General features: G+C 33.6%; 1 protein-coding gene across 2 annotated transcripts in view; it reads right to left on the bottom strand.

The window, feature by feature from the left end:
* Positions 1-24,117, bottom strand: part of LOC148943512 (uncharacterized) — a 204,707-nt gene that overhangs the window by 126,107 nt on the left and 54,483 nt on the right. For both annotated transcript variants that reach the window (XM_089101541.1, XM_089101542.1), the window contains exon 2: positions 4,592-4,675. In XM_089101541.1, coding sequence (XP_088957667.1) covers positions 4,592-4,675 — 84 coding nt within the window. The remainder of the gene's footprint in view (positions 1-4,591; positions 4,676-24,117) is intronic.

Here is a 24,117-nt window from a genome sequence, read left to right as displayed (position 1 = left end):
TCATCTTCTAAAATGTCTCAAACGGTTTCGTCCAAATCATCTTCTAAAATGTTTCAAATGGTTTCGCCCAAATAATCCCTAAACGTAATTTCTGCGTGTTCCTTTTGTTTTGGCATCCCTACGCTGTCACATTTGAAATTCTCATGAAAAAATTTCCCGCGTTAATCTCTTCATCTCTAAGGTGTTCTTGGTTACTCTATTAAGGCTTCGATAGAATGTTAATTTATCGCTAAGTCTAATGACCTTAGAAGCCATATTTAAAAAATAGAATATTAGATTATCTCTGTCACTAAAGACCATTTATCCCTCAGACCTAAAGATTAAAGAAGCCATAATGTTTCTTAATTTCACTTTCGTGGATCAATAATTCCACGCCGATTATGCAAATCAGTTTCTCAGAAATCTACTTCCCCTCTTGTCCTAGTCGATTATGCAGTCAATTTCTCAGAAATCTGTCCCCCTTCGTAGATCAATACATTGTACCGTTAGAATTCAGTGCGCATATGCAAACTTCGTCCCGGAGTCAATACACTTAGAAACAACAAATAAATCGACCTTGAAAATGGTGCTTTAAAGTACCAAATAGTACCTTTCTTATCCGGCGAAATTGTAAACTTCTGTCAGTATTCTATGCCCATATATGGTGCCCCTCTCGGAGTCGTTATTGCCTCCCTACTACTGAGGAAGCGCGCTTGGCCAAGAACAGATGATGTCTCAATGACACGTGAGTGTTTTCTGGCTTTTCTTTATAAATTTGCAAAAGAGCTTGTTCGCCAGCTACAATGAGCTCGTCTTTCGTAGCCTTCGAGTCCATAAAGTCCTTAGCGGTCTCACGGAAAGACGGTTAGGACAGGTACAATGACAGTCCGACAGATTTCCCAATTCCTTGTAATCTTGAAGTGGGGTCACAGCCTAGGAACGCGTGCAGAAAAGGAATTGCACCACACATGTCATTCAGTTTTTCATTTATGGAACAAAGATTTCATAGCTTATGTTCGTTTGAAGCTTTAGTCTCGGATCTGAAATTCATGCCTTTGTGGGTGGCAGTGACATGATAGAGGAGAAGGATAAGGAGGTTAGTGTCGTTGCCGATGAGACACGTCAACTGAGTTCCTGCACTATGAATGGCTGTGCTTGCAATCAGGACATCCCCGTCAGCAGAGGCATGTCGTACCGAACAACCTGTCGAGGACAATTTTTCCCCTATTACTAGAATTATCCGCTGCTTGTATGTGCAGTTTTGCAAGAACTCTTCCTTCTTTCTTGTTAACTTTGTTGTACCAGTAAATTCTATCACTGGGCACTATTTACCCCTGGAACGTTTGAGGTGAGACATACCTTTCGTCAAAGGACCATTGTCATATCCATCAAAAATACCGAAGTTTTTCCAAATCTAGTGGTGACATACTTGACGTAACTTTCGCAAATGAAGTCAAATGTAGAGTTGGGTTGCCAAGTCAATTTCTGGAGCAGCCAGCCACCGTCAACGACATAGTGGCATGAGTCTAATCGCTCATCCGTGCGGTCCCCTGACGCCTTTCGAAATAGGTTTGACAGAGATGGTTTGTCGGCAGAACGCAGAACTTCATAGAATCCAAAAAGGGATGGGGGATACGTACAAAGCTCATACGACAAAATGGCTCGAAGATCGAATTCTTCCCGGTTCGCCATCGTAGCTAAGTGCTGAAACAGAAGCCCTTGATCTACGTAAACCGGTTCACCATCGATGTTAACAGCTGATTTGGATGCCATTGTAACAGCCTTGTCTTTTTTCCGGAACGAATATGAATCAGCTGCCTTCCCAGTCATTTCATCTAGAATTCGGGATTCAACTTTTTTCGCTGTGTCCGCATCTACATTAGCTGATGCAGTTACGCCGGTAACGATGTTGAGGAGCCCTCCGTGTTCTCTGAGCGGAATCAGGGCTCGCAAAAAGTCTAGGACCTCCTCCGTGTCATCAGTATCTCTCTTCATCCGCCACTGGAACGTTTCGACGTGTTGATCACTTGTTGAGTAGCTCAGGCTAGTCAGACCTTGCATTGGGGCATTTACTTCAGCACAGATCGGCAACGAAAAAGCCCATATCAGACGCTGAGTTTGTGTGATCCCCGTCCACGAGTTACTCCGCCTGTTGTCTCCAAACTGCACATTAGAGCTTGCTCAATGACTAGATCCGGTGACAATCCAGCCCAGTACCGATCGCTTCTTCTAATAACAAACTGACCAATTTTGAAACTTGAGTAGAGCTAGAGTTTGAGTAGAGTTTCGAAACGATTTTGAAACTAGGTTTCACAAGTTTGATTATCATCAGATAACCAGGATCACGACGACTAGCGAAGCAAAAAGAGGGAGGTACTTCTCTGCTCCTTTAAGTTCGAGATTTTCCTGTACTGCTTTTCGCAGGCTGTTCGAAGTATTTCAGGCGTCCATTGACCTGATCTTTCTGTAAAACTTCGGAAGAAAAGCTACTTCCTTTATTTTGGCAATGGAGTTATTAAAATCTTATTTTTTGTAGTTTAATATAAGTTAGAGAAGTGTAACAATAAACGTGATATCATTTTCGGTTTCAGCGGGTTGATTCATACCAGAATCGAGTCTCCGAACGTACCGAAATAACAAAAATTGAAAAAATGATTTTTCACCCCCTTTAAGCAGCCCCAGAAGGTTTTCCCGGCGGGTGATTTTAGCGAGTTTTGGATATGTTGTTCAGCGATTTTTCTGAACATTTTAGTGCAAAAAAATAAACCTCCTAAATGTCAAAACTGAAAAAAAATAATTTTTCACCCCCTTCCACCCCCTTTAAGCAGCTCCAGAAGGCTTTCCCGGCATTGATTTTAGCGGATTTTGAATATGTTGTCCAGCAATTTTTTCTGAACATTTTAGTGTAAAAAAAGCTTCTTAAATGTCAAAAATGAAAAATCCTATTTTTTCACCCCTTTTAAGCAGCCCCGGGAGGGTTTCCCGGTGGGCGATTTTAGCGGAATTTTGATATGTTGTTCAGCGATTTTTTCTGAACATTTTGTTGTAAAAAAACCTTTTGTTGCAATTTTGTCCGGGTTGACCCACTTTTCTCCGTACCTTTACTGGACTATACTAAGCTTCTAAGTCCCCTGTGAATACTACTTCTATAATTTAAACATGAAAACATCCTTCTCTTTAACTTAGAAGATAAAAAATTTAAAACCCAATCTAGAGATAATGAATCAGGAACACAGCTATTCAAGAAAAGTTTTTTTTTAACTAATATGGTACCAAAATTTCTCGTATTAGTCTGTTAGACGTATGATTAGTACAGAAATAAATTAAAAATTGATTTGCTGATAAATATTGCAAATTTGAATAAAAAGACACGAACCCGAATATGAAAACTTGCCAATCTACCTTTTCAGGTAAGCAGAGTTATTCGGTTTGGTGGATCAAGTTATTTGATTGACGCGAGCACATATACTTTTTTTTCAAAAAAAAATGCTCATAAAAAGGTTGTTCACATAGAAAAATTAAAAGAAGAAAAAAAACTAGATGGATGAAGGGGAAAACTTGTTTAATGATAATAAATATTCTCCTCTTATTTGAAACACATGTAGTTTCTTCCCAGTATTTGTAGTTTTTAGATTGAAGTCGCTGGCTTCGCATTGATCACCAAGCTAAAATCTTATATAGAATTATTTTTTTTTATGCCAGAATCAAATCTATGCCATTTTTTTCCCAGAGGAAACTAATAATAAAATCAATAAAAAGAACAATGCAAGCTATACGTCATCATTTTTGCCTCAAATACTTCTTGCCGAAAGCTAGTCCTGCACCTGCCTTTGCAGTTGCCAAGTCCACTGATACATTGTTCTTGCAACAACTTTGAAGGTTCAAGTAACCCTTCAGTACGGTTACATTTAAATACAACATGGAAGGAAGGAGGTACTGAAGACAATTTTTCATTTATCAAATGGTACTTATTTTCCTCTAGTCTCCAACCAACCTCTGGAGGATTGACCTGTGTCACTAGATACTTCGGCTTTCCGCCGTTACAGGTGTTGAGATGAATCAGTACCTACTTAAATTACTACAATTGACTGAGATTCTGAAATCGTTAGTGCAAATCGAACTAATGCAGATTTACATCCCCACTTCAGTTAATGACTTAGCAGATGGCAGTACTGACCTTTTGTACGACACAGGTTTTCAGGTGAAGACCAAATCATGCTTTCCTTTTCGGCACAATACAGAGCATGTATGAAATTTGTCAATATTTTATTTGAAATTACTGACTGTATACACGTACAGCGTAAAATGACACGATTGGCTTCAGCTTTCAGGTACCTGTTGTTTCATGTTACATGATTGGCTTAAGAGCTGAAGTTTAATGATTGTCTTGGAGCTAGGGATACTTGCGAATTATATAGGTACATGTCTAGTAAATATTTAAGACCATTTGTTGGCTTTAAATCATTCTCTATTGGAGGCGCATTTCAAAAAAGAGATTTGAAGTATTTCATTCTATTTTACTGATTTCAATCCAAAAAGTCAAAACAGAGTGTGTAGTACTTTTGATATTTTAACACCTGTTACAAGTTGAAAGACTTTATACAAAGCTTACCTGAGTGTAGGTGGTGTGTTAGTAATAGTCGAAACAATTCTCGTTGAAGTGGTTTGTTCAACTGTTGTAGTGTTCCCTTGTGAACTGAAAAAGCACGGGTTAATCAAACTCGGTTAACGAATTTGATTGCTAAGTAAGAATCACAAATTAAAAAATTACTCAATGATACTATGGTTATGAAAAAGATGAATTTGATGAAATTAAGAGGAGCTTTCTTGGTTAAACGAAATTTTATTCCAATCTAAATTAACTTCAAATTCAATTGTAACTCAAGAAACCATTTGTTAGTCACCGGCAACCAAAAAATGGTAAACTTTCGAATCCAAGGGATGCTCATGTTACAAGATCTAAGGAGAGTCCCTCGCTCTCAATCAAAATGGAAGGATGAAGCCCTTTACTTAGCTTAAACAAAAAAGGGAATCACTTACTTGCATGGGTAACAGTCATTGTCCAGTTCAGAGCTTGATAATCTCGATTATTTTTTTTACTGTTACGTCAAGACCCATGAAATTCATATGCTCAGAGAGTACACATTCGTCCCAAAAATCCAAATCCCTCCGAATTTGTTCCTCTGCATGCGTCCAAGAATTTGTGAACTGGTTCTGGCCTCCATCCGTCATTTGCTAAAATAAACCCGACCACTCACCTCCCACCCTACTTCCCTTTCCCAGCATCATCCTGCCTTACCATCTCCCCTGCCCCCTCCCCCTATGAAAGGGAACTCCCAATTTGAATTCTTGCCAGATAGGGGTTTATTAAAATGCATAAAATGCAGTTTTTAGTGAAAAAATTGATTTTATTTAAAATAAAAAAATTATACTACAAATAGCACTAGATATAGTGGTTTCCTTTAAAATGAGCTATTGAACAACTCTCTACGATGTTCCAGTGCCAAGCTATCTGTAGAAAAGAAAAAAAAGAGGGAAAAAAGAGATGTTGTTTAGGCAGAATGCTGTAGTAGCTGCCACTTTTCTTGATTTTCCAGCCAATATATTTCCCTTGCTGTTAAAGCCAGATGACAAAAAGTTTCCTATATAGACGTTTTCGACAAGGCGGTTTTAATGGTGTATTTTTTGTTTTGATCTGATTCTGTTTTTAGGAGTTATGGGCTATTATATTTCTTAACATTGGACGTGATCGTCTCTTACTAGGTCACCAGCTACCGCTGCCACCCTGAAAACAGGAAAAAGCCAAAGGTTTTTTCTTCTTTGTAATAGAAAGAGATGATCCCAAAAGAATCAGGCAGCTGGATAAGTCCATAAGTAGGAACCCTTCTCTAATTCCTACGGGGCACCTCTGCTGCAATCTATAACCGGTCTAACTGTACAAGATCACGTGTCTTTTTCTAGGCCAATCAGGGACTTAGAATACAGACGGGAGTTTACATCATTGCCAGATAAGAGTGTCTGACGGTTATAGAGTTCGATGGTTATATTGTTTGTTGGTTATATGGTTTGATGGTTATATTGGTTGATGTTTTATCTTAGTTCTGTTCTGTTTGTTGATGGTTATATGGTTTGATGGTTATATGGTTTGATGGTTAGATGATTTGATGTTGTTTCATAGTTCTGTTCTGTTTGTTGGTCACCTTGTTTGTTGTTTCTAAGCCTATTACTCCGAAGCTAAGTTTACATCATTGCCAGATAAGAGCGTCTAACGGGAAGAAGATCACGTGTCTCATTCTAGATCATTCGGGGGATGTTTCTAAGTGAATTGATCCACTAACGATACGACCTATTCTTTCTAAGAACTTCTAGCCTGGTTTTATGTAATAGGCTATGATGAAAATCAAGTTAGACAATTTCATTTTTAAATATGGCTTCTCTGGTCTTTGGTCTGAGAGATAAATATTAATATTCATTCGAAGCCCTAATAGTTTAACTAGGAACACCTTAGATATATTTTCAGAATTTCAAATGAGATCAAGACAGATTGAATATATTTAACGCGAGAAATGGTTTCCTGAGACTTTTGAATGTGACAGTGCAGGGATGCCAAAACAAAAGGAACATTCAGAAATTACGTTTAGATGATTATTTGGGTGAAAAAAATTAATCGACATTTTAGGGATATTTTGGGCGAAAAAAAATAATCGACATTTTGGAGGATGCTTTGGGGTGAAACTCTGTGGTCGTTATAATACACAAGTTCCATTTGAACAGTATTGTATGGTCCCCTAACCCAACCCCAAGGAAAAACCCCTCCCCCAGCTTTTTGGGCCCCTCCACACATTTTTTAATACTTTTTTTTGCGTGCTTGAGACACAGAAGGGCTCCCGCCCCCTCCCGACTTTTTGGGCCCCTTTCAACATTTTTTTAAACTTTTTTGCGTGTTTGAGTGGCAGAAGGGCCCCACCCTCTCCCCCAAACATTTTGGGCCCCTCCCCACATTTTTTAATACTTTTTTTTGCGTGCTTGAGACATAGAAATTAACAAACAAAAGAATCTTTTTCATATAATGCAGGGAACAGGTTCAAAAATTTTCAAACAACACACACACGACACGAGAAGAAACCTAGCAAATAAAGGAAGAAACAAGAGACTTTCACAAAAGTATAATCATGAACCAGCATAATTAAAAATACCAAATCATAAGTTAAGATTTTTAGTTTGTATTTCATAGTTTTAGTTTAGAGTTTAGTTTATAGTTTTAGTTAGATTTTACTTTTAGTTTAGTTTTAGTTATTAATTTATAGTTTTATTTTAGAGTATTATATTATAGTTTTAGTCAGAGTTCAGGTTTAGTTTAGTTTTAGTTAGGAGTTTTAGTTTATAGATTTAGTGTAGTTTTATTTTAAATTTTTAGTTTATATTTTATATTTTTAGTTTATAGTTTTAGTTTAGATTTTTAGTTAGAGTTATAGCTTTATTTTAGTTATATTTTATATTTTTATTTTAGAGTCTTATCTTATAGTATTAGTTAGAGTTATAGTTTTTTTTAGTTTTAGTTAAGAGTTTTAGTTTAGAGTTTTAGTTAGAGTTATGGTTTAGTTTAGTTTAATTTAGAGTTTTAGTTTAGTGTTTTAACCTAAAGTTTTGGTTTAAAGTTTTAGTTTAGTTAAGATTTTTAGAGTTCAGAGTTTTAGCTTAGAGTTTTTGTTAGGGTTATAGTTTAGTTTAGTTTTAGTTAAGAGTTTTAGTTTAGAGTTGTATTTTAGTTTTAGTTAAAAGTTTAGAGTTTATTGGTTTACTTTAGAGTCTTAGCTTAGAGTTTTAGTTAGAGTTTTAGTTTAAAGTTGTAGTTTAGTTATAATTAAGAGTTTTAGAGTATAGAGTTGTAGTTTAGAGTCATAGATTAGAGTTGTAGTTAGAGTTATAGTTTAGTCTAGTTAAGAGTTTTAGTTTAGAGTTTTAGCTTAGAGTCTTAGCTTAGAGTTTTTAGTTAGACTTATGGTTTAGTTTATTTTTAGTTAAGAGTTTTAGTTTAGATTTGTGGTTTAGTTTTAGTTAAGAGTTTTAGTTTAGAGTTTAGAGTTTTAGTTTAGAGTCTTAGCTTAGAGTTTTAGTTAGAGCTATAGTTTAGTTTAGTTATAGTTTAGTTTATTTTAGTGTTGTAGTTTAGTTTTAGTTAAGAGTTTTAGTTTGGAGTTTAGTGTTTCAGTTTAGAGTCATAGCTTAGAGTTTTAATTAATAGTCTTAGGTTATAGTTTTAGCTTGAGTTATAGTTTAATTTAGTTTTAGTTAAGAGTTTTAGTTTAGAGTTTAGAGTTTTAGTTTAGAGTCTTATATTAGAGTTTTTGTTATAGTTATAGTTTAGTTTAGTTTTAGTTGAGAATATATAACTTTAGTTTAGAGTCTTAGCTTATAGTTTTAGTTAGAGTTTTAGTTTAGTTTAGTTTTAGTTGAGAATTTAGAGTTTTAGTTTGGAGTCTTACCTTAGAGTTTTAGTTAGATTTATAGTTTAGTTTAGTTTTAGTTAGGAGCTTTAGTTATAAACTATAAGCTAAGACTCTAAACTAAAGTTCTATATTCTCAACTAAAACTAAACTAAACTATAACTATAACAAAAACTCTAAGATAAGACTATAAACTAAAACTCTAAACTCTTAACTAAAACTCTTAACTAAAACTAAATTAAACTATAACTCTAGCTAAAACTCTAACCTAAGACTATTAATTAAAACTCTAAGCTATGACTCTAAACTGAAACACTAAACTCCAAACTAAAACTCTTAACTAAAAATAAACTACAACTCTAAACTAAACTAAACTAAAACTAAACTAAAATATAGCTCTAACTAAAACTATAAGGTAGGACTCGAAGCTAAAACTCTAAACTCTAAACTAAAACTTTTAACTAAAACTAAATTACAACTCTAAACTAAACTAAACTCTAACTCTAACTAAAACTCTAAGCTAAAACTCTAAACTAAAACTCTAAACTAAAACTCTTAACTAAAACTAAACTACAACTCTAAACTAAAACTCTTAACTGAAACTAAACTAAACTCTAACTCTAACTAAAACTCTAAGCTACGACTCTAAGGTAATACTCTAAACTCTAAACTAAAACTCTTAACTAAAAATAAACTATAACTCTAAACTAACACTCTGACTAAAAATAAACTAAATTATAACTCTAACTGAGACTCTAAGCTAAGACTCTAAACTAAAACTCTAAAATGAAACTCTTAACAGAAACTAGTATAAAGCTCTTTAAAAAAAATAAACTAAGCTATTAACGCTCAACAAAACTAAAAGCTATGATATTAATCCAATAGTCTAAACTCTGAACTAAAAATCTTAGATGAAAATAAACTAGAACTATAAACTAAAACTGTTAACTGGTATTAAACTAAAATAAAAATGTAACGAAAAACTCGAAGCTACGACTCTAGGCTAAAACTCTATACTAATACTATTAACTAAAACTAAACTACAACTCTAAACTAAAACTCTTAACTAAAACTAAAATAAAATACAACTCTAACTAAAACTCTAAGAGCTGGGACTCTAACTTAAAACTCTAGAATCTAAACTAAAACTAAACTAAACTATAACTCTAACTAAAACTCTAAGCTATGACTCTAAGCTAATACTCTAAACTCTAAACTAAAACTCTTCTCTAAAGCTAAACAATAACTCTAAACTAAAACTCTTAAGTAAAACTAAACTATACTGTAACTCTAACTAAACTCTTAACTAAAACTAAACTAATCTATGACTAACTAAAACTCTAAGCTAAGACTCTAAACTTAAACTCTAAGCTAAAACTCTAAACTCTAAAAAAAAGCTCTTAACTAAAACTAAACTAAACTATAACTCTAACTAAAATTCTAAGCTAAGACTCTAAAATAAAACTCTAAACTCAACTAAAACTCTTAACTAAAACTAAACTCTAAACTAAAATTAACTAAACTATAGCTCTAACTAAAGCTGTAAGCTAAAACCATAAACTAAAACTAAACTCTAAACTAAAAATCTTAACTAAAACTAAACTACAACTCTAAACTAAAACTCTTAACTGAAACTAAACTAAACTACAACTCTAACTAAAATTCTAAGATAAGACTCTAAGCTAAAACTCTAAACTATAAACTAAAACTCTTAACTAAAACTAAATTACAACTCTAAAGTAGAAATCTTAACTAAAACTAAACTACAACTCTAAACTAAAACTCTTAGCTAATGCTAAGCTAAACTATAAGTGTAACTAAAAACTCTAAGCTAAGACTCAGGGTTAAAACTCTAAACTATAACTCTTAACTAAAACTAAACTACAAGTCCAAAAAAACTCTTAACTGAAACTAAAATAAAATATATCTCTAACTAAAACTCAAAGAGCTGAGACTCTGACTTAAACCTCTAGACTGTAAACTAAAACTAAAATAAACTATAACTATAACTAAAACTCTAAGTTAGTACCAAACTAAAGCTCTAAACTAAAACTCTTATCAAAAACTAAACAACAACTCTAAACTAAAACTTTTAACTGAAACTAAACTAAACTATAACTTTAACTAAAACTCTAAGCTAAGACACTAAGGTAAAACTCTAAACTCTAAAACTCTTAACTGTAACTAAACTACAACTCTAAACTAAAACTCTTAAAGAAACCTAAAGTGGACTAAAACTCTAACTAAAACTCTAAGCTAAGACTCTATGCTAAAACTCCAAACTCTAAAACTCTTAACTATAACTAAACTACAACTTTAAACTAAAACTTTAGGTTAAAACTCTAAACTAATACTCAAAACTATAACTCTAACTAAAACTCTAAGCTAAGAATATAAACTAAATCTCTTACCTAAAACTAAACTAAACTATTACTCTAACTAAAACTCTAAGCTAAGACTCGAAACTAAAACTCTAAACTAAAACTCTTAACTATAACTATACTAAAGTATAACTCAAACTACAACTCTAAACTAAAACTCTTAACTAAAACTAAACTAAACCATAATTCTAACTAAAAACTCTAAGCTAAGACTCTAAGATAAAAGTCTAAACTAAAACTCTTAACTAGACTAAACTATATGTCTAACTACAACTCTAATCTATGACTCCAAACTACAACTCTATACTCTAAGACTCTTAATTATAACTAAACTACAACTTTAAACTAAAACTCTAACTAAAACTCTAAGATAAGGCTCTAAATTAAACCAATAAACTCTAAACTTTTAACTAAAACTAAAATATAACTCTAAACTAAAACTCTTAACTAAAACTAAACTAAACTATAACTCCAACTAAAACTCTAAGCTAAGACTCTAAGCTAAAACTCTGAACTCTAAAAATCTTGACTAAACTAAAACTTTAAACTAAAACTTTAGGTTAAAACACTAAACTAAAAACTCTAAACTAAACTAAACTATAACTCTAGCAAAACTCTAAACTATAAACTCTTAACTAAAACGAAGCCAAAATATAACTCTAACTAAAACTCTAAGCTAAGACTCGAAACTAAAACTCTTAACTATAACTAAACTAAAACTATAACTCTAACTAACACTCTAAACTAACATTCTAAACTAAAACTATAAACTATAAACTAAAAATTTTAACTAAAACTAGACTACAGCTCTAAACTAAAACTCCTAACTAAAACTAAACTAAACTAGAACTATGACTAAAACTCTAAGCTAAGACTCTAAACTAAAACTCTAAATTCATAACTAAAGCTAAACTAAAACTATAACTCTAACTAAAACTCTAAACTAAACTCTAAACTAAAACTATAAACTCTAAACTAGAACTATAAACTCTAAACTAAAAATCTTAACTTATGATTTGGTATTTTTAGTTATGCTGGTTCATGATTTTACTTGTGTGAAAGTCTGTTGTTTCTTGCTTCCTTTGCTAGGTTTCTTCTCATGTCGTGTGTGTGTGTTGTTGGAAAAGTTTTAAACTTGTTCCCTGCATTAGATGAAAAACCTTCTTTTGTTTGTTAATTTCTATGTCTCAAGCACTCAAAAAAAGTATTAAAAAAATGTGGGGAGGGGCCTGAAAATTGGTGGGTGGGAGGGGGAGGGGGCCCTTCTGTGTCTCAAGCACGCAAAAAAGTATTAAGAAATGTGGAGAGGGGCCCAAAAAGTGTGGGGAGGGGGGCCCAACTGTGTCTCAAGCACAAAAAAAAGTATTAAAAAATATGTTGAGGGGCCCAAACAGTTGGGGGGAGGGCTCCTTGGGGGTTGGGGTAGGGAACCATACAACATTGTTCAAATGGAACTTGTGTATTATAACGACCACGGAGTTTCACCCCAAATCATCCACCAAAATTTCGATTAATTTGTTTCGCCCAAATAATCCCTAAAATGTCGATTAATTTGTTTCGCCCAAATAATCCTCTACACCTAATTTCTGAATTTTCCTTTTTTTGGCATCCCTGCGCTGTCACATTTAAAATTCGCAAGAAACCATTTCCCGCGTTAAATAGATTCAATCTGTCTCTATATCGTTTGAATTTCTGAAAATATATCTAAGGTGTTCCTAGTTACACTATTAAGGCTTCGAAAGAATATTCATATTTATCTCTTAGATCAAAGACCAGAGAAGCCATATTTAAAAATGGAATTGTCTAACTTGATTTTCATCATAGCCTATTACATAAAACCAGGGTAGAATTTCTTAGAAACAATAGGTCGTATCGTTAGTGGATCAATACACTTAGAAACATCCCCCGATTGGTCTAGAAAGAGACACGTGATCTTGTTCCCATTAGATGCTCTTATCTGGCAATGATGTAAACTTAGCTTTGGAGTAATAGGCTTAGAAACAACAAACAAGTTGACCAACAAACAGAACAGAACTATGCAACAACATCAAACCATATAACCAACGAACAATATAACCATCAAACCGTAAAGCCATCAACAAACAGAACAGAACAAAGAAACCACATCAAACCATATAACCATCAAACCGTATAACCAAAAAACAATATAACCATCGAACCATAAAACCATCAGACACTCTTATCTGGCAATGATGTAAACTCCCGTCTGTATTCTAAGTTTCTGATTGGCCTAGAAAAATACACGTGATCTTGTAAAGTTAGACTGGTTATAGATTGCAGCAGAGGTGCCCCGTAGGAATTAGAGAAGGGTTCCTACTTCCATAATTTGTTCTTTAACATAAACTTCATTATTAAGATATCTTAATATAGCCTACAAGGTCTAGAGGTCGGGATAGCTGGCTTTCACTTAGTTGGCTCGAGTTGGATTCTCGGGATGGGAAATTTTTACTTATGATGATTTCTTCAAAATTATTATTAAAATAACCATGTATATAATGATTCCTTTCATTACTTCAGTTATTACGGGCTACAGTTCGTTCCTTAAAGTAAATATAATTAAAATCAGCATGAAAATCTGATTCTTTTGATGCATCTATTGTTATCAAAATTACGTTTTTTAGTGTTTTGGTTACTATTGAGACGAGTCAAACTTACTATACAGTTTGATACCACGAACTGCTTGAAAATTCTTTTGATATCAAAATTCCGTTTTTTAGAGTCTCGGTAACTCTTTAGCTGGGTCGCTCTTACTATAAGGTTCGTTACCACAAACTGCTTGACGCCACTGCAATTCTCGTGTCTGCCCCCCTTCCCCACTGGAGAACTTTCTGCAGGTGTCCTTGTTTCGTTTTAAGTTTGAATTATTATTATGACTTTATTTATACCTTCTATTAATCTTAATGTAGCTCTTTACTTTGATTTAAAATAAACTTCAGTAATCGCACATTTTTATACAGGGGCGGCTCTTAGGGTAAGCGAAGTAAGCGGTCGCCTAGGGTGCCAAGTGACAGGGGGTGCCTTGAGCAAAGGGCGCTCTCTTTGGCAAAGGGTTTCAGAAATGCACTCTGTGTCGGAGGGAGAAACCTCCACCAGGCGCCATCTGACTTAATCAAGACTAAAATTATAAAATAAGTGCAGAGCCTCTAAAACTGATTCATATATTACCTAAAGAATGGTGTGATTTTTTAGGCATGAATTTTCTTCAACTTGAACTATCATTCTTGGTGCAACGCACATCAGTTGCTAGTGATTTTATGGCACTAATTTCAAATTTCTCAAGGAGAGTTATTTCTACGTAGGGCAAGTGTAATGGTAAATCGATTGAAGCACTTCGATAATGCCGATGAAAAAATTTACATTTAGTCCCTCTTATCGTGTATCGATTTTGGGTTTGAACCCGATACTGATTCGTATAAGCTTACACAAAATTAATAGGTATTATATCCTAGACACAAAATTGATCGTTGACTATATTGCACTCAAGCGGGCGGGGGGAAGACTAATGTAGATACACTTTCTTGTAAAGCAGGTTTTTATTGTGATTTAACTGAAATAAATTGTTTAATCATACAAGACTTGTATTAAAAGTGTTTAATCATAGAATAAAGAGCGATTTGCTCTATTTTTTTTATTAAGACTCTTTAAATATGAAATAATTACATGAGCGTAAAGAGGTCACATTGCAATTGTTTAGTTATGATTTCTCTGGAAGTGAAAGGGAATGTGCTGCGGCAGAGGGACATCACGAAATATGCCTAGACCCAAACAAATCTCTATCCTATAATGCCATAAGGATTACTGTAAGGATAAAAAGAAACCTATAAGGATTAATTCAAAAGAAACAAATATTCACTAATTGAGCCAAAATGTACAGAATGAATTGGTTTTCTTCCATTCGAAAAAGATCCAAGACCACATTTTAGAGCAGCTACGGCATACAAAATATTATTCTATGATATTAGACTGCATTCCTGATGTCAGCCACACACAGCAGCTGACATTTGCGGTAAGTTTCGTCAAAATTGCAGCGGATGAGCATGTGTTCATTAGGGAACATTTTTTCGGCTTTGTTCCTATTGCTAAAACTTCTGGTGAAGGCCTCACAGAAGTATTGCTAAACGAGTTGCAAACCCGAGGCATTCCTTTAAATTACATGAGATAGTACAGGAATAATAATGTTTGACCAGGAACAAATTGATAAAGTAATGCTTTCTTCTCTATCAAGACCAGAAAAAATCGCTGAACAACATGTTTTTTTCGCCGTTTTTGTTTATTAATTTTTTTTTGAAAAAAAAATGAAATATCACAAAACTGGTGTTTAATATGTCTTTCTGTATCACATTTAAAAGCTGAAACGACATCTGATGTTAGTTTCTCCAAAATGTCAAAAAGTAAATCAGAAATACTCTGTTTTTGAACAAAAATGAACAAATTTTAATGTTTTAGGTAAAAAAAAACTAGCGTTCAATAGAAGTTTCTAGATCAGTTTTAAGTTGACAAACTAGGTCTTCTGAGATACTTCAAGATCGTTTTAATACCCATCCTCCCCACCCTTCCCCAAAAACCTTTCTCTTCGCAGGCATTTCAAATCAAAATCCATTCACCTTCATCACCGTAAAAAACGACGTGGTAAAAATTATTTGTAATAAAACGTAAGAAAATTGCACACAAATGCCGGAAGTTTTGAATTTCCCGTACTTCTTCAGCACGTCAGCTGGAGCGCCATCTGTGGCCACAGATATAAGAATGGTGAGATAGCTGGTCCGCCAACCCATCTTGGCTCGCCATAAAGATTGTTTTTTTGAGCGAGGCCAATTCAATACCATGTGAAAAAAAAATCATGTTTTCTTGCAAAATCCATATTTTTTATTGAAAAATCTATGGAAATCCATGGTATCTTTCAAAATCCATGTCAGGGGTTGAAAAATCCATGTTTTCATGGATACATCCATGGCGGTGGCAACCCCGTAAGAAACCTAGTTCATAGCAAACTGAACATTTGATGTCAAAGGTACCAAACAACACATTCCAAACGTTAGACAACATGAGTCTTCCCTTTGATGTTGCAACTAAATAGTCGCCAGCATGCTTCAGTTCGTGTAATACAGCGTTCATCCATAGGTATCTTCTTAATTTAAATTCTCTTCTTATTGTAACACCGTTGATTTTCAACAATAATTATTGAAGTGCGATCATGTCCTTTGTAGATAGATCAATATAAATAGTTTACCGAACTTATCGTGTAACATTTTCAACATTGATGCAACGTTTAAATTCTTGAAGCAAAAAAAAATTAGATAAGGCGAAATAACTATTATCATGAGTTACTCTGTTCCTATTGGAGTTTCTTCGACAAACGAAAAAGTCATGTATCTTCATTGCTCCTTTATTCCAATTTGGGATCATACCGACGGTGATACTTTAGTTTTTCATCATCCACTAAAGGCCTAACTGAATTATCCTGCACTCGTAAACTGAAGCGGTACTGCATTTTTCCATTTTTATTAATCAAATAACTGGCATTTAGAGTTAAATCCCCACATGGATTATGGATCATCCCCTTTAGTAGTTACATAATTATGTTAAACCGTAATTAAATAAGAAATATGATGACAGGTAAAAAGCTGAAAAGAAGTTTTGGTATCTATGACGTCATGTGATGTTATACATGATTTTGGATTGTTTTTTGCTATCTATTACGTCGTAAGAAATTAAACATGAACTTTATCCTCAGCTTATTGCCTACGGCCTGTATTTTGAATGAACCCGAATAGCTAAAGCAAAGATATGAGGTAATGAGGTAATGATTCACAAAAATAAAGCAAAACAACATCTGCGGCTACCAGAAACGCAACAACAAGCATCACAACAAGTCCCAAAGGAAAATAATGGACAATGAATTCTGTGTCTACAAGATAAGTGAGATGGATAATAATATCAAATCCTTAACGAAATCTGCGGTTAGACGAGAAGCAACAGTAAATATCAATTGCGTCATAAGAAAATCAAATACATAGTAGCCTGTCACGTGCTGAGTGCCGTGGCTAAATCCCGCTTCCCGGTACTATATACTATCTTTATAAACGAGCAATAATTGTGTATTTTTTCTCTAGAGCGGCTGCATATTTTTTCGGGAAAATTTGTATCTTAAAATATTCTGGCCTAAGAAGATGATTTAGATAAATCCGAAGTTTGAGAGAATTTGTTGAGAACCTTAATTTTTGAAAAAAAGATTCATGTCAATTAAGTCAACTTATATACATCATTTTTTGCAATGACGTTATGTGTTAATATAAAAGTCTGCACTTAAAATTGCAATAATGTTGAATATAGAATCAAATTTCTACGAAAAACTGCATTCAGTTATTATGTAACTGCAAAAATATTTGTGGTGTCTGAGCTATTAATTTCAATGTTTTAATTCAAACTAGAAAAATACCTGAACATTCAAAACTTCACCCTATAAGCCCTAGAAAATATGAAAATAAAATAAATGTTAAAATATAGATAGCAATCGCTTAAAACCATCAAAAGCTAGTATGTCCTTTCAAAATGACCCCCCCAGCTATAATAAACTAGGTACTGTCAATGACCAGCCATAGAGTGCTACGGGGACAGCTGCATAATAAATTCTGGAACTGATGTAATTTGGAACTGGTTTGGCGGAATCGGAACGGTGGAATCAGGGAGCAGAAGTGGCGCAACCGAAACTAAGGGAACCATAATCACTGAAACCGGGATAGGGACTGGAACCGGGGTCGGTGCCAGCAGATTCAGAACTGGAATCACTTTAAGTGGAGCCAAAAGCGGGGGAAATGGATTCGGGTATCATTTTATTACAAAAAATATTTTAAAATACCGTGGGGAGTGTAATATGATTGGTTGTAAAAACACAAAGAAATGGACTTAACGCATTCTTAATATCAAGAAAAGGTCTGAAAATGCTTTAGGAGTGTTATTAGGTGTCATAGAGTGCCACGGGCCATTCATAGAGTGGCAGAGTTCGGGAATTGCGATAGAGTTTCACGATCTAATAATAAAATGATATATTCCAACTGTTCAAATAAAAAATTTCTGTCAGGATATTCAAACGTCAGAAAACATTTAAGTGATGATGACAGGTGCCTTAGGCTGACACTGGGCAGCTGTATTGTAACACATTGGCGTGAATTGTCACGAGTCATCAGAAGAAATGTTATTTTGAGTTTTGCTTTAAGTTTAAACGATCAATTTTAGTGTGTAAGGTTTGCGAGGTTATTTTTGTAGAACAATGGTTTAAAATGCTTTAGAAATGATAATTTGTGCCGGAGATTGCCACGGGTCAGCCACATAGTGTCACTGGCTAGGAAATTGCCATAGAGTATCACGATCTAATAATGAAATGGTAAGTTCCCACTGCTCAAGTGAAAAATGTCTATCGGGATATTCAAACGTCAGAAAACGCTTAAGTGATTATTACGGGTGCCACAGGGTGAGACTGGGCAGCCCCATTGAGTCACGTGGGCATGAATTGCCAAGAGTCGTCAGATGGAACGCTATTGTGGAACTTTACTTTCAATTTAAACGATTGATTTTAGTGTATATGATTTGTGTGGCTATTTCTTGTAGAAATGTGAATAGTGTGTCAGAGGTTGACACGAGCCAGCGACACAGTTTCACTAGCTAGGAACTGTCATAGAGTATCACAATATAATAATTAAATGGTATGTTCCCACTGTTCAAATAAAACAATCTGTCGGGATATTCAAACGTCAGTAAACGCTTAAGTGATGATGGCAATTGCCACAGGGTTCCAATATGCATCCAATTTTTACAAAATCATTGGATAAAAGGAGAAAGTTTATTCAAGAATTTTTTTTTATTTTCTGCAATTTTTAATAATAAGGAAATATAAAATTAAAGATAATATAAAAAATATCTGAAAATGCCTTATGAAGGATAAAATGTATCACAGGGATGCCATACGTCCACTAAATATTGCCAAGGTTGGGCTTGAACTGTATTGATGTTCGAAAATCAATTAAAGTATTAAAATCAATAAAATATAAAATTAAAGACGAAAAGATATTGAAATAGATCAAATATTTTGCTAAAACTAAGGAGTGATGTTAAAACTTAAATGTCATCTAAAATGCAAAGAGGGGGTTGCCCTGTTTTTAGAAGGTAATCTCTGTATGTTTTAGAAGTTTTAATTTTACAGGGGGAAATATATAAAACCATTGGTTCAAGGGGATAAGGAAAAGGCTTATTCAAGAAAATGTTTTAAATTTTACACCCTTTTAAATAATAAGGAAATGTAAAATTAAAGACGAAAGAATATTGAAATAGATCAAATATTTTGCAAAAAGTAAGGAGTGATGTTAAAACTTTAGAGCTATATCTAAAATGAAAGGAGGGGGTTGCTCTGTTTTTAATAGGTAATTTCTGTATATTTTAAAAGTCTTTAATTTTACAGGGGAAAATGTATAAAACTATTGGTTGAACGCAATAAGAAAAAGGTATATTCAAGGAATGTTGAATACATTATACGGCTTATGCTCGTTCTTGTCGGATTACAAAGTTTCTCACACCAAATTAAAATGCGAGTATAAGATTTATCGATTAAAAGCAATGGTTTTCATACAGTATTATATTTTGATGTTTTGGGTATGCTTATGGCAAATTTCTCAGCATTTATGTGGACTGTCCTTGATTGAGTGGCTTCTTAGTGGAAAATAACCCTTTCCTAGCTGCATAATATTGATTTCAGAGCCCTAAGAAAAGTATCTTAATAATGCTTGTAAATTTGCTTATTAATAAAACTTCTATGTACCATTAAAAGTTTTCACCTTTTAGATTTTTCGTTCCAGGATGAATCTTCAATATCTAACACTATAGGGAGTATTTTTTCTTATCTTTCATTCCTGCATTTTTCCATGTTCCATTCATTTATCATATTCTGTTTTCCTGTGTTTATTTTTATATTGACTTATTTTTGGTACTAGAAGTAGAACTTGCTGTTTCAAGCCTAAGAGACTGTTCCCACTCAAAAATTGTCAGGACCATATCGCCAAGAAGTAATTGCCTTGTCCAGGTTTGTTCAGAGTTCATTAGTTCTCAGAAATACCTTTGTTAAAGCTCTTTTCACTATCATGTCTATGTAATAATTCACTTGCAATCTTACCTAGTCGGGGTAACACAGAACAGCAAAAGTGAGGTTATCGATCAGAATATTTATATATCTATGATGTAACATCTATGTATGTATGTACAGCAATAATATCCCTTAAACCTAATTCCACTAATCAATTTTCTCCCTTCAATTGGAAATATTTCCGGTGATATGAAACACGCTACTCATAGCTTATAGATCTAGAAACTGTGTAGAGAATTCTCCGAGTGGGAAATAGCATATGACGTAGAATTCATTTCTCGGAACATACGTATATTGGGAATAATTTGCTGGTCCAGACGGTTAACGCGTCGTTCTATTGAAGAAATCTATGGTCTTATGTTCAATTTCTGTAGCGGATAAAAACCCTTGTTGTCATCGGAATATAAAGGTTTCCCGAGGAAAAAATCTTGAAGAAAATGTCTTGAAGAAAAAATACCTTGAAGAAAAAATCGACGGAAAAAACACCTTGGAGAAAAAGAAATCTTGAAGAAAAAATATCTCGAAGAAAAAGAAAATACTAAAATCTTGGAAGAAAAAAAGAGGGAAAAAAATCTTGAATAAAATGAAATATCGAAGAAAAGTAAATATCTCGAAACAAAAAAAATCTTTAAGAAAAAACAAAATCTCCTAAAATATTACGTAAATCCCACGTGAGTGCCGTCCTAAGTTACAAGTCAAGCAAGATTATGTTATCCTCAACATAGGTAAACAATCTCCTATTACGTAACATAAAGGTGTATTTTAGTATTACGTAAGACCCAGGTGCACATAATAATGTCTTGAAGAAAACATTTGGATAAATAAACAAGCAATTCCTATTACGAAAATAGCGACGAAGACCACACTGCCTTTCCATCACAAACAACAAAAGTACGAAGAACAAAAGGGAAATCTTTTTGTAAGACAGTGGAGATAATTTGAATGAATATTTCGGCCCTATGTCCAAGGGCCGTCCTCAGCAAGACAAAAATATATAAAAGAAAAAAGACTCACAACAACATGCGACCAATAAAACCAAAAAAGTGGAAATTCTTTCAAAACAATCCTAGCATCATTACTTCAGCGAAGTTCAACCAGGACTGATAAAAAGTAAGGTAAAACAAGACGATTCAATGAAATGAAAGAAAATAAATTAAAAACATGTTCTTATTGCTAATCCAGCCTTTTTGGCAGCTAACCTCACAGGCCTGTTTGTAACTGGTTCTGTGTTAATGTCTATAGGTTTTTTAAAATATTTTGTAAGATCATTTTTAATTAAATTTGTGTATAGAGCATTTAGTGTATAGTCCCCCAAGTCCCTATTTAAGGAAATATTATTATTAATCTTAAGTCTGATTTCAATTGATTCTCGGACTACCAGCTTTATGCCTAGGTCATTGCTAATAAGGGCAGATTCATCAAAAAGTATATTGTGGTTAGGATTTTCAAAAATATGGCTGCCTAATGCAGAATCAGATGAAACAGTGGAAACATTAGAATTTAGAGCTTTGACAATATCATCTTTGTGCTGTTGTATACAATATTCAAAATTCTGGTGTATTCTACCTATATAATATTTGCTAAAATCGCATGGTATTTGATAGACCCCTCTTTAGCGAGTAGCTGGGGTTTTATCTTTACCAGAATTTAGAAAATTTATGATTCTAAAATTATTTGTGAAAACTACATACAGATTATTTTTTGTGCAAACTTTTTAAGATTTGTAGTGATTTTTGGGATATAGGGGAGGTAAATTATATTTAAGGGCTTGTCAGACATCTCACTTGGTAAGCTATCATTAATTTTACGGGAATGTCTTTTCAGTCTACAGTTAATTACATTATTAATAAATATCATAGGATACCCATTTCCAAAAAGTATGTCCTTGATAAAGTCTAATTCTGCTGTGATGTGGGAATCAGAACAAACATTTGATGAGCACGATCGACGAGGGATATTACGACTGCTCTTTTAACTTGAGGGGGGTGGTTACATCAAACCACCCCCCTCAAGTTAAAAGAGCAGTCGTAATATCCCTCGTCGATCGTGCCCTAAATATTTGTTCTGATTCCCACATCACAGCAGAATTAAACTTTATCAAGGACATACTTTTTGGAAATGTGTATCCTATTATATTTATTAATAATGTAATTAAATGTAGACTTAAAAGACATTCCCGTAAAATTAATGATAGCTTACCAAGTGAGATGTCTGACAAGCCCTTAAATATAATTTACCTCCCCTATATCCCAAAAATCACTACAAATCTTAAAAAAGTTTGCACAAAAAATAATCTGCATGTAGTATTCACAAATAATTTTAGAATCATAAATTTTCTAAATTCTGGTAAAGATAAAACCCCAGTTACTCGCCAAAGAGGGGTCTATCAAATCCCATGCGATTGTGGCAAATATTATATAGGTAGAACACACCAGAATTTAGAAAATCGCATACAACAGCATAAAGATGATATTGTCAAAGCTTTAAATTCTAATATTTCCACTGTTTCATCTGATTCTGCATTAGGCAGCCATATTTTTGAAAATCCTAACCACAATATACTTTTTGATGAATCTGCCTTTATTAGCAATGACCTAGGCATAAAGCAGGTAGTACGAGAATCAATTGAAATCAGACTTAAGATTAATAATAATATTTCCTTAAATAGGGACTTGGGGGACTATACACTAAATGCTCTATACACAAATTTAATTAAAAATGATCTTACAAAATATTTTAAAAAACCGATAGACATTAACACAGAACCGGTTACAAAAAGGCCTTTGAGGTTAGCTGCCAAAAAGGCTGGATTAGCAATAAGAACATGTTTTTAATTTATTTTCTTTCATTTCATTGAATCGTCTTGTTTTACCTTACTTTTTATCAGTCCTGGTTGAACTTCGCTGAAGTAATGATGCTAGGATTGTTTTGAAAGAATTTCCACTTTTTTGGTTTTATTGGTCGCATGTTGTTGTGAGTCTTTTTTCTTTTATATATTTTTGTCTTGCTGAGGACGGCCCTTGGACATAGGGCCGAAATATTCATTCAAATTATCTCCACTGTCTTACAAAAAGATTTCCCTTTTGTTCTTCGTACTTTTGTTGTTAATTCCTATTACGTAACATAAAGGTGTACTATAATATTACGTAAGAACTAGGTGCGTGTAATATCATCTTGAGGGACTAACAACTCTAATAGTATACCCCCTATCCTTGTCGTGGAATCCATAATGCTGTCACTACTAGTATTAGTTTTACTTGGTTTTCAGTTAATTCTTAATATCACTGTAGCCTTTTTGGCAGTTTAAAGGATGGCAATAAGAAAGTGTTTTAAGTAAAAATGTTGTAACAAAGATCATTTGTAATAATATCTAGTAAACAGTTTCAAAAATTAGTTTATTTTTGTTCCTGTTTGCTTCCTTATAACAAATGTCCTTTCATATGAGTCAAAATATTGGTTGAGAATAACTTGGATTGAAATAATTTTTTTAGGTTTCAGTAAAGCTTAAATGACACAATTTTGAGAGTTCAATGAGTAAAAACGCCTATATTTGTGTTTTTTTATTTCAAGTTTGACTTTGTCGTTTATTGTAATTTCCGGTAATTTGAGATTACGTTGCTTAGGCTTGCTAAATTTAGCTGAGAGCAGAATATTAAAGGATTATTGTTCTATAAAAAAAAACAGACCAATATTTACGAGGAAATGTATATTAGGACTATCACAGGCAAATCCTCTTATATGATCTGGTATTTATTAACACCAAAAGCATTTCAAAGCCAAGGTTAATAAGCATCAGCATAAATGCAAATCAGTATTTGTTCTAAATTGTTTTTATCACATTTCAAGTCAAAAAATATATCCATCGAGAAAGAGCATGATTTAAGCATGATCTGAGAAAACAATTTGACAAACAGTTGTTTTAACAGAAGTCAGGAGTATTTTTGTGTAGACCGATTTCATATAAGTAGGGAGGCCCTTTTGACTCGTAACCCTACATAATTTATTCATGGTTTATTGATCCACGAAGGGGAGAGAATTTCTCAGAAATTGATTTGCATAATTGAGGGGAAGTAGATTTCTGAAAAATTGATTACATAATCGGCTGGAAATTATTGATTCTAACGGGACAAGATCATGTTTCTCTTTCTAAGCCAAT

The sequence above is a fragment of the Artemia sp. Qi Xiang Cuo genome, chromosome 15 (assembly GCF_049724085.1).
Source record: "Artemia sp. Qi Xiang Cuo chromosome 15, ASM4972408v1, whole genome shotgun sequence".
In the NCBI taxonomy this organism is placed as follows: Eukaryota; Metazoa; Arthropoda; class Branchiopoda; order Anostraca; family Artemiidae; genus Artemia; species Artemia sp. Qi Xiang Cuo.
The sequence above is the reverse complement of the archived record's forward strand: the minus strand, read 5'-3'. Positions and strand labels throughout refer to the sequence as shown.